Source organism: Heterostelium album, assembly GCF_000004825.1.
Source record: "Heterostelium album PN500 unplaced genomic scaffold PPL_scaffold4, whole genome shotgun sequence".
NCBI lineage: Eukaryota > Evosea > Eumycetozoa > Acytosteliales > Acytosteliaceae > Heterostelium > Heterostelium album.
In genome coordinates, this window is record NW_008805066.1 from 530,645 (window position 1) to 542,200 (window position 11,556).

The 11,556-nt window shown below is 33.3% G+C and overlaps 5 protein-coding genes across 5 annotated transcripts; all 5 read right to left on the reverse strand.

Moving 5' to 3' along the window:
- Nucleotides 1-10: 10 nt before the first annotated feature.
- Nucleotides 11-3,441, reverse strand: PPL_04762 (uncharacterized protein; the record flags this gene model as incomplete). The annotated part of the gene is made up of 5 exons (XM_020575659.1): nucleotides 11-410; nucleotides 484-1,475; nucleotides 1,554-2,029; nucleotides 2,106-2,436; nucleotides 2,629-3,441. 5 exons carry the CDS (start codon nucleotides 3,439-3,441, stop codon nucleotides 11-13), a joined length of 3,012 nt encoding a protein of 1,003 aa, XP_020434454.1.
- A 131-nt stretch (nucleotides 3,442-3,572) lies between these two features.
- Nucleotides 3,573-6,524, reverse strand: PPL_04763 (Vps53-like domain-containing protein; the record flags this gene model as incomplete). The annotated part of the gene is made up of 7 exons (XM_020575660.1): nucleotides 3,573-3,963; nucleotides 4,048-4,446; nucleotides 4,517-5,179; nucleotides 5,292-5,591; nucleotides 5,686-5,881; nucleotides 5,963-6,265; nucleotides 6,359-6,524. 7 exons carry the CDS (start codon nucleotides 6,522-6,524, stop codon nucleotides 3,573-3,575), a joined length of 2,418 nt encoding a protein of 805 aa, XP_020434455.1.
- A 292-nt stretch (nucleotides 6,525-6,816) lies between these two features.
- Nucleotides 6,817-7,167, reverse strand: PPL_04764 (uncharacterized protein; the record flags this gene model as incomplete). Its single annotated transcript, XM_020575661.1, has 1 exon — nucleotides 6,817-7,167. One exon carries the CDS (start codon nucleotides 7,165-7,167, stop codon nucleotides 6,817-6,819), a length of 351 nt encoding a protein of 116 aa, XP_020434456.1.
- A 349-nt stretch (nucleotides 7,168-7,516) lies between these two features.
- On the reverse strand, nucleotides 7,517-9,234 carry PPL_04765 (uncharacterized protein; the record flags this gene model as incomplete). The annotated part of the gene is made up of 4 exons (XM_020575662.1): nucleotides 7,517-7,587; nucleotides 7,629-8,285; nucleotides 8,706-8,909; nucleotides 8,952-9,234. 4 exons carry the CDS (start codon nucleotides 9,232-9,234, stop codon nucleotides 7,517-7,519), a joined length of 1,215 nt encoding a protein of 404 aa, XP_020434457.1.
- Nucleotides 9,235-9,469: 235 nt separating this feature from the next.
- Nucleotides 9,470-11,032, reverse strand: PPL_04766 (uncharacterized protein; the record flags this gene model as incomplete). The annotated part of the gene is made up of 1 exon (XM_020575663.1): nucleotides 9,470-11,032. The coding sequence occupies one exon, from the start codon at nucleotides 11,030-11,032 to the stop codon at nucleotides 9,470-9,472; it is 1,563 nt and encodes a 520-aa protein (XP_020434458.1).
- Between the last annotated feature and the right edge of the window lie 524 nt (nucleotides 11,033-11,556).

Here is an 11,556-nt window from a genome sequence, read left to right on the forward strand (position 1 = left end):
ATTTATATTATTATAGTTTCGTTTTAACTACAAGTAATGTGATAAATGATAAAATTAGAATTGTAATTGTTATTCTAAATATCATCTTTGGCTCCATTAATCTATCAGCGAATGTCTTTTTGTTTAATTCCAATTCTTCTTGTTTCCACTTCTTTTCTTGCTCTTCTTTCTTTTCGAGATATTTAATTCTCTTTTGTTCTTTGGTAAGAGTTGGCTGTTTCTTTGAATCCAATTGTTGATCTACCACTTCTTCTTTCTTTTCCTGCTTAACTTTGGGTGGACAACTCTCGTTGCACTCCAATAGTTTATCAAAATTAACATTCTTTATATTATTCTCCAAACGTTTCTGTTTTGCTTGTGTACATGTCCATCTTTCTTTTCTTGTTTTGCACTGACAATAAACATTTAAACTAATAATTCGAATGAAATATTTTTAGTATATGAATTCAAAAGTGGATCCGTTGCTACAATAACAATATTTACCTTGCTTTACAAGAAGAGCATGATCCTTGGTGACATGTATCCAAACATGAATGGTTACAGTTCTCTAAAAACTTTCGACAAACATTACCACAAGAAAATATATCTCTCTCCAACTTCTCTGATTCTAAATACTCGAAACATGGAATGAGCAGTGTATTGCTCTGACAATGGCATAAAACTCTAACGTTTTTTTTACATTTCGGACAGTCATTCAAATGGCATAAAAGATCGCATTTATGAGCACAGCCTTTTGGTCTCTCGTTTTGACATGGAAGCTCACAAACTTGACAGGTATCTTGGAAGGTGAGTTCATTCTCTGCTTCATCATTATCTTCCTCTTCTTCTTCGTAACTTTCTTCTACAATCTGTTGTCCGTCCTCGGTGATAAGTTGTCTTCTTATGGTAACCTTGTGGCACGCACCGCGACAGAAATGATTACCACATTCCAATAGATTCTTACATTCACTCGTACAACTGTAGGTCAAATCGCCAGAACATATTATATGCTTAGCCTCATGCTGTCCTATGCAAGATCTCTCCATTGGCACCAGACACGGTGGACATCGAACTTCGGACAGTGGAAGAGCTTGTGGGAATTGCACAGCCTTTTCCTTGGGAATCGTTTGAATAGTCTGACCCTTGTACTCCAACAGCGGCTTCACACGATAGTTGATACTTGGTATTGGATCGTGACAGTCGTTTGGACAACGATGAGTGCATCCAAGTAGCTGAGCTCCACAGATTCTATCACATGGTTTACACGCACCAAAGTGACAAGCATGACGTCTTCTCTTGGAGTGATGGCACGTAGTTGGATGAGCACAGAGTTTCTTGCAACGTGGTGGTTGTATCTTCTTTTCCGTACCACACACCACATCGATAAAAGTACATTTACAAGGACAATATATCCTAACAGTTAGATTACATGGTAAACATTTACCTTGGTGACAAGTAGCTTTACATCGATGATTACCACAGCCAAGTTTCTCACCCTAATAAATAGTTAACAACAAAAAAAAGATTAATAATCGATAGATTAGATGTTTTACATCTGTTTTGCTATTACTTACACATTCTTCCTCACAAGGAGGACAATCTGTTCCGAGACAACAACGCTTTCTACATCTGTGACGTCCACAGTTTCTTATGTTATTACACTTGTTTGTACAAATCAATTCTTTGGAGCATGGCATATCCTTTACAAGACTACCGCAATTACACTTTTTAGTAGCCACTTGATTGCAACTGGTACAATCACCTGTATGACAACGGTTGTAACATCTATGTCCACATGCTAACAACTTATTGCAGGTACCACCACAAGACTTTGGTGTCGGTACATTGCAATCCAGTTTGAATTGCTTTGATCCACATCCACAAACCCTAGGTGCAGCCAAAGGACATGGGTCACAACCATCACAACATACTTTGGTACATCTATGCTTATTACAAGTCAACAACTTATTACAAACGGAATCACAAATATTCTCTGATGAACATTTTGTTTCTATACTCGTTCTTTTACATCTACATTGTTTAATAGATGCTAACAAAATAAAAAGTAAAAGTAAGTAAGTAATCTATAACTCTTTCTCTTTCAATATTGAATGTTGAAAACTTACTTTTTTCACATGGTGGATGATCACCTTTATGACATATGGATTCACAGAGGTGAGAACAACTCAATCTCTTTGAACATTGATTCTCACAGCTGTAGAATTGACCGTCTTTGCATCGCTGTACTTTATTCTCACGACCACAGTAGCATTTCGATTGAATGGTTCTCGAACAAGGCAGACATGCACCGGGATGACAAAGTAGTAGACAACTGTGTTCACAGCCATTGAGTTTTCGTTGACAGATCTCACCGCAGGAGTGAGCGGTCTGCCAAGGGTCAACAGGGGGATCCGTTGTCTTGCCACAGAAACAGAGGTAGCGATCGGGTGAATGTTGCTTATGATAGAGATACCGACAGTTTGGACATAGCCAATGTGGTTGTGCACGATTCGACTGACATGCCTCCGATGCTGCACTTATCAACAGTCGCTCACGTGACCAACTCTGAGTGCAATTCAAGTGGAGTAAACAATAGCATTGTTGACACTGCCAGATTGAATCAACCGGTTTCACTCTCTCCAAACAAACCAAACAAGTAGATATACCTCTCGATGTTTCTTTTATTAGCTGTCTGATATTCATTTCCTTGGCGTTCTCGTCTACCGCTATTACCACAGCTGATGATGCTCCAACATTATTATTACTACCTCTATAACTTTGAAATATCTTATCGTACTGTTGTTGTTGCTGTTCGTCATCAGAGTCATTAAGACAATTGTCTTCATCTGAATCATAATCATCAGAATCTGATTCCATATTATACTTTTGAACCAACTCTTTGTATCTCTCCATTGTTAATAATACAGGTAATTCTTTTTCTTTTTGAATTGCTTCAGTAGTTGTTGTAGTAGTTGTTGTTGTTGATGTTGTTGTTACATTTGTAGTAGAAGTTGAAGTGTTTAACTTAGATTGACCAGCCAAGTTTGGGGAAACACTCCATTGATTGACGGCTGTACTTTGTTGAATTAAATGTGAATCATTTTGTCTTTCTGTAGTTCTTTTCAGCCTACTTTTAACACCATTATTATTATTATTATTACTATATCTATTGTTATTATTATTTGAAGTTGTAGATGAATCTCTATTAAATCTAACACTATTATTATTATTACTGTTATTTATATTTTTATTTCTAAAAGTTCTTCTGATTGTATTACCATGATGTTTTGGTTGAGTATTCTCAACATCATCATTTAAATCTTGATTTCTGTCATTTCTATCATTATTATTGTTATTATTACTATTATTTAAAAATCTTCTTCTTCCTAATGGTTGATTTCCATTACTTTTACTTTCACTACTACCTTCTCTATTAATAATAAAAGGAGTAGGTGTTGTCATATCATTATAATTATAATCAAATAACAGATCTGTTGCAATGAAAAAGATAATTAAAAATTAAAAGTCAAATTTTGACTTTTTTTTTCTTTTGGGCATTGACAAAATATAAAAGATATATTTATTAGATAGTTTTATTGTTTTTTCAAGAAATTTGATACGGTGTTACCAATTCTATTAAAGTATTTCTCAACCAACTCTGTTTTATCACCGACTTTGACACCCTTCAAATCTAGAATCTTTTGGAAATCGGCATCGGAACCACCGAATCTATCACTGAAGCTATTGTAGGTTTCGACGATTGACTTCTCATCGGATCCTATAACCTTGAGAATAGCTTCTGCCTTTCCAAATTCGGTGTTGACAAACTTTGTAAAACGATTACTGCTACCGTCGGGAATCTTAGTGGGTAGATCGAGCAAACACTTCTTGATCGTAGAGATATCCAACAGCAATGCATGTGCACCTGTATCTGAAATACGATGACATTTGTATATATTCTGTGTTATTCTTAAAATGAATGATCTATTATTATCAAATAATATAAGATAAGCTAGTTAGATACAAATTGATTTGAGATAATGTTTGTTTTAAACAAAAAAAACTTACGCTGCAAATAGATCACAGAAATATTTGTAGTGATTGGTCGATAGTAACTCTGCTTCCAACTTGGCACTTTCATTGATGATAGAATTGATTGATTCGACGTATGGCGAATGATCACTGATCTTTACGTCTTTGTCACCCCAATCCAATTTGGTCATAGTATGTAAGTGTGGTTCGAGTTTAGCTTCGATACCGTACACCAGTGACTTTACACCCTTTCCAATGACACCGGAATACTCGTTCTTCTCATTGTTGAAATCGATCATCTCCTTGTATCGTTCAATGATCAACTTTTTGAACTTGTCCGAAATCTGTGGAATAGTCTTACTAAAGTACTCTGATGTATTGATAATCAAACAAATAACAACATCTTCTTGATGTTCATGTGGTCTACCAACATCACTAGATTGATAATGTTAACATTGTTAATATATCGATAATTGATAGTTTTTGTTTTAAAATAAACACTTACCTTGAAATCTTTGATGATAATATTGCAGCATATTTAATAAGATACTTCTTAAATAGACCATAGAGTGAAGAGAATGGTTCACCTCTACTGAGTATTGAGCATCTCTCCATTGCTTTTCTAAAGTATTGTACAAGATCGGTTCCACTGGAAAGTACTTTGTTGGTGGCATCCTCCTCGAGTGCCCATTTCTCTTCACTGACGAGTCTGGTGATTGCTTCATCCATCTTTTTGTCCTCCTCTTGAATGTATAGATCCATGTATGGATCGAAGCTCGATGAAATGATTCCCTTGAATCTTTCGTAACCCTTGTCCTGTGGTTGTACCTTTGGCGAGCCGTTGTTGTTGTTGTTGTTGTTGTTGTTGGCACCTGCACCGCCATTAGCATTTCCAGATTCATTATCATCCAATTTCTGACGTCTCTGGTTCCAACGTCTGTTGATTGCTGCCACCGAGTTATCACCGCGATCCTCATCGTCAACCACCATGTCTGGATCCTGTGGTGATTGAATCGGTGATACATTCGCCGAGTTCCTATAGACTGCCGATTGTGCGAAAGCATTGACCATCTCCTTTTCAAACTCCAAAGTCTTATTCAATGCATTCAACAATACATTGATATCCAACTCATTCTTTGTTTTCATTAGAATATCTTGTACTGCCAATCTAGATTATAGATAATAATAATAATAATAAGTAAAGTATGGTAAAAGAGTTGAGTTAGTCAATCGTTAATATTTAAAAGATGAAAAGTAAAGATAAGTTTACTATTACATACTTTGTAATACAACAGAATTCATAGGCAATATTCTCTTCCATCTTCCATTCGGGTGGGAAGATACCGGTATACTCCTCTTTGAATGTATTAAGTTCTTTGACCAACCATTTGAATCTACGTTTGATATCCTTGAGTTGTGAATGTTCTTCGTGTGATGAGAATGCACGTTTGTATGCTTGTAAATGAATATCACACAGCCATCTCATGAAATCCTTCTTTGTCTCTCCACCCAGTGCATCTATAACCAAACATGCACTAGCCCACTTATTCTCACCATCAACTTGATTACTTGGTACATAACTATAATTATATATATATATATAGTTATTAATAAAATAAAACAAAACAATATTAGAACATAGATTAGTTATAACTAAAAATAATAGTAACATACCTCTTGAAATCTTCATAAATCTTCTCTTTTACACTTGATCTAATTCTCTCGAGTTCTCTGTTGAGTGAAGCAATCTTTGGTGAATCTCTATAGTCTTTGAATCCTTGAGCAAACTCTGCAGTTGCTTCCAACAATCTTGCTACAGTTGCATATTGTTTCTTCTCAACCATTTCATTAAGTTGTTCAACACCCATAACTAATTGTTATTATTATTATTATTATTATTATTTGTTATGTTAATTAATATTAATAATAATAGTTACAAACAACAACATACCCATCATATGTAATCTCTTTAATGTTGTGATGGCAGCAGTAAGATTCTTCTTTGCGAAATCCAATGATTTGATATCCTTGCAGATCTCAGTTACCATCTGTTCTGATTTGATTGCTTTTGTCTTGATATCTGCAATCTTTGTTAGCAATTCATTAATGGATCGTTTAGCATTCTCTAGATCTTCTTTTCCTTTGCTACCGGTGCTGCTCTGCATTCTAACCTCCTGTACAATCTCTTCATCAATCTTGTGAATCTTTAATCTAAGCTTATTCATATGTGCATCAATATGTACAAGTGATTGTTCTATTATTATATTAAATAAAAAAACCATATTAATAAAGATAAACATTCTAACAATTATTATTATTTTTAATATTTTATTATATATATACATACCATTTGTAAAGTTATCATTAATATATTTTACAGGATTGAAATCATGTCTATCGATTGGATCTTGACTTGGAATGATATCATTGATGGCAGCTTGTAGTTCCGGACTGAACATATCATTACTCCATGTTAGACTTCCTTCCAACGTCAAGTTATTTGATTTTTCCATTTTTCAAATAATAATAGTTTATAACACTATATCTAATCTTTAGATACTATCTATCTATAAAACTATCTATAAACTATATTAATAAAAAATGTAAACTATAAATATAAATAACAAGTTAATTATTGAATAAAAAAAAAAAAGTTTGTGATTAGTTTTTTTTTTTTTTAAAAAGTTAATTATTTTTAATTTTGATCAATAAAAAGTTTTGACCTGTTTGTTTAGTTAATTTGTATTGCTTTCATTATTATTATTCATTGAATTTTATTTATTTTATTTTCTTAAATATATATTTTTAAACTGGTAGTTTATATCTTGATGAAATAAATAGATTTCTTCTTGCTAGATGATAGAGTGTTAAACAAGCGACCATCACATAAAGAAAGTCCGATATCGAAACTATTATCAGTGCAACGATCTTGCATGATAGAAATCTTGTGTATTTATAGTAGTTCAGTGCAGCGGATCCGAATGAAATCATAGGGAAACAAAAAGCCCACCATCCAAGATGAAAAATCGGGATTCTTGCACTCCTGAACGTCTTTTTCATCATTATCCAAATCACTATGACTATCGCCATGTTGATAAAGATGAGTGCGTACATCAATCTCATTGGAACGGTTAGTCCCTGGCGCACTTGAACCATTGCCGAGAATGCAATCGATGGATACGCAATGAAGATGGTCTGTGAAGGGATGTGTTCCGGTGGCAGCAAACCAAACAGTTTGTAGGAGATGAGAAGCGCCACCTGGATGATCATTCCGTAGATCGTTCCGATTGTCCACGTTGCCCAACCCATTCGATGATAGCCCAGTCCTTGCGCGGTGTATCCACACAGCAGAAATCCGGTGCCGTTGAACAGAAACGTCGGTGTCATCCTCAGCGGTATCTTGGATCGCTGTGCCAACACCAATTGGATAACAAACAGCACACTGGCACAACACTGAAAGGCAAACGATATCCAGAATAAAACGACTGCCAACGGTCTGGAAAATTCAATACAAATATCGGCAATCTGGAAGAGCGACATTGCTATGATACACCAATAGGTCACCTGAATGGTGTTCTTGAAATCATTGACAATCTTGGCGGGATGTACGATTATACTGATCACTTCGATGGTCATTGCAAGCGCTAATATAGCAGAGGACATAGATACAAAGATCTTGTATAGCCATGCCGGTGTTGAAAACAAGGTGTTCATTGTACGCCACTGGATCGCGAGTGCCGAGGTTGCCAACGATATAGCAAACGTAACCAGAGGAATGTATTTCGTCCATTTCAAGCTGGTTACATCTAGTTCCACCGATTTATAGTTGTGACTTATCAATTCCAGTGGAGGAACACCGCTTTTCACAGTGACATCCTCTGGAATAGTTTTCAATGTTTCCACATGGATCACTCCAAGATCGGTCTTTAACCTCCTTTTCTCCAGAGGCGATGGGTTGTATTGTTTCAAATTCACTGGAACATGTTTACTGTAATGAAACACTCTGTCAACCAATCCCACTGGCGATGCATCTGGATTCATTGAGTATTCCGAAGATGAAGATGAATCCGAGGAAGAAGAGTTGGTTGCTGGCTCCTGGAATTCTTGTTCCAATGTTTCGGCGATGAGAGGAACATCGGAAACTATAATCTCTGGCTGTTTCTGATATTGAAATATCTTGTTTATATATCTAGTGGTATTTGGAATATATCGGTAGTTGGTATAACGTTTCCAGAGGAATTCACAATACTTTTGTTTGTCGGAAATCAATGCCTCTGAAATAAAAAAGTATCTCGTCTTGTCGTCTTTAAATATCAAACGTTGGTGTGTGGTTGGTAGCCTTCTAAACCTTTGGAGTGTATGTATTCTTCGTACTTTGATAATGAGTTGGAGAACTAACAGGGCATCGGCAATGATCAGTGCATCTCGTCTATTGGTAGGTTGGTTACGCGCCAGCAGAATCCACTCGGTCAGCTCCACACCAAATATATAGTGGCGAATCTTTTCATTCTTGGTAAAGTAGATAGAGTTTTGCTTTCGTTTGTGCGTTTGTGGGATATGGATTTTCAGGAACCGGTAGAAATACAACAGCAACTCGTGTTGGCTGTCGGTCAGCAAGTTGCACGGCTCGGTGATTCCCTCGATATTGGTAATCTGGTCAGTCATAGGCAGCACCTCCATATCGAATATCTTACTGTCTTTCAGAGACGATCTAAGATTCTTGTCCATCAATATCTTTGCAAGTCTACTATCCATTTTGCCATTCCTCGGTGGAATGGGAGTGTTCTCTACCGATTTCAAAAGGAAATCACCTTTTTTAAAGATTGCCTCCGATGTACATTCATTGTCATCGTCAGATTCCAACGACTCATCATCATCATTTTCATTCATTTTCATATCTATAAAATAATTATAATTATTTTTTTTTAAACTATTATTACTATTATTATTATTATTATTATCTCTATTCATTTCATCTGAATGTTTTGACTCTTTATCTATATTATTATTACTATCTATATTTTTATTCAATCCAGAAAGCATATTAATATATGGTTTTGGAGATAATTCTATTTCATCTTCTTCATCTTCCAATTGATTTTGTATCTCACAAAAAGTGTTATCCAATTTCGCATATGAAAAACTATTGCTTCTTTTAGATTTGATCGATTCTAAATAAGGACTTATTTTATTTGAAACAACTGATAAAGATGATCTTCTCATTTATTTCTTTTAAAATCTAAAAATAAATTAGATATCATAAATATTTTATTTTGAAATATATATATTGAAAAATAAGTTATTCATATAAATAATGTTTTTCTGCAAACATTTCACCACTCACCACTTATCTCTTATTTGTTATGAAATCAATATTGTAACGTAATAAAAAATATAAAGTTCACACATTTTCGAATATTTCAAAAAATATATAGATTTATTTATTTTTTTATCTTTATTAAATATGTCTTTGGAAGAATAATTTATCTCTATGATCATGACTAATCATTTTAAATTGATTACTACTACCATTGACCAGTGCAATTTCTTGGATCTTCAAAGGATCCAATGTTATTTGGTGATTATTTATACTTTGTTGTTGTTGTGTGACTATTATTTGTACTGATTTTATAGATTGATTTCTATCAATATTTGTAAAAATATTATTAATATTATTATAAAGTTCGTTGCTTGTGTTTGATATTAATTGAATTGTAATTGTGTTGATTGAACTGTTTTCTTTTAATGCTTCAATAAATTGTGGATCATAGTTGAATTGTAGATCTCTGATCTTGTTGTTGGCTGTGATATATGGTATCATATCTTTGGTCAAAACAGTTGTGTTCTGGTTTAAAAAAGTAGGTGATTTCGAGGTGTTGCTAAAACATGAACACATATCAATCTTTTTAATATCGCATCTGGTTGGATCGAGTCGGTCTAAAAATGAATAGCTACTCCAAATCGATCGAATTGACAGTTTATCCAGACAGAGTGAAACTGATTGATTCTGTTCGATATTTCCAAAGATTAGTGGTGACAGCTTTAACTTTTTGATTTTACATTTACTCTCATTGCTGTTGGTCAATAAAACGTTAAGGATGGAACCATCGGTTATCTCTGATGGCAAAGACAGATGGGAGAGCGAAGTATTTCCGGTGAGGTAGGCTACCAAAGCATTGAGATGAACTGGATTGTCACCAACACCTTGTTCTATAACCAAACTGGAAAGATTGATGGTTTTCAAACTGATAAAAAAGTTTTTTACCAATTCCGCATTGACCTTGAAAGAGACAACAAGTTTGGATAGACTTTTGAAGGATGGCAATAGCTCTACAAACGAATGGAATTCTGTATCAATTTGGATTTGTTTAATATCAATCTTTGTTAGATTTGTATGATTCTTTAAAAATGAAATACAAGGTGAAATTGACAATATATTGGAAATATTATTATCTTGTTGAACTGGTTGTACTACTATATTATTCAATTGGTATTTAAATGAGTATAGTTCTTTATTTTTATTTAAAGAATCAAATACTAATTGATTATATAAAATATTATTGTTTGTACTGTTGTTGTTGGTGATTGTGTATTTAAAGTGATATAATGACTTGAAGATTGTTATTAATAAATAGATAAAATCTTGATTCATTGGAGATGTAATTTGTAAATCAAGACTGTACATTGAATCAAAAAATGATGGATTCATTTGAAACAAATTAAATAATAGTTGATCTGAACATTTTAGATTATTAACAAATTTAATGATACAATATCTGCTGTTAATATGTGAAATGATTTCGGTTAGATCTTCATTTTCCAATGATAAATCTAGGTTATTAAAAAAGTGTTTGGAGATGAATGAATGATATTTCCAGCAAACTAGCGATAGAGATACTCTCCATGAACTTGATTGTTTGCATATAATATCATCTTTTGAACTATATAAATATTTTAATATTTTCAAATGTAGAATCCAAGGTAATCTAGTTGTATTAAATTTTTGATCTTCATTATACATTTAGATATTATAGATATAATAATATATAAATATAGATATTTTATTATTATTATTATTTTTATTCAATGTTTAACTGATTAAAGAGTCGAACAATGATAATACAGAAAAAAAAAAACAAAAAAAAAAGAGATAAATATGATGTTCATGATATCTTAATTAAGCGGTATAATTTAAATACGGGTTGTTCCATTTTTGTACAAAAATAGACTGATATCGTATATGTATGTAATATATATCAATGAGATATTGAACTTAATCTTACAAATAATTGTGGTAAAAGTTATTTTTACATTTTTTGTTTTTTGTTTATCAATGAAGTGTTTGTTTAATTAAAATTTATCGATGAAGCATATAGATATAAATAGATATTTTATTTTACAAAAGCTTAAATATCAACTTTACTGATATGTTTTTTTTATTTTTTAATTTAATGGAACAACCCGCCAAAATTCAAAAAAAAAAATGCATTGAAAGTTAACCATAAAAGGAAAATAATCGAACTTCATTCTTCATATTAATTTTAA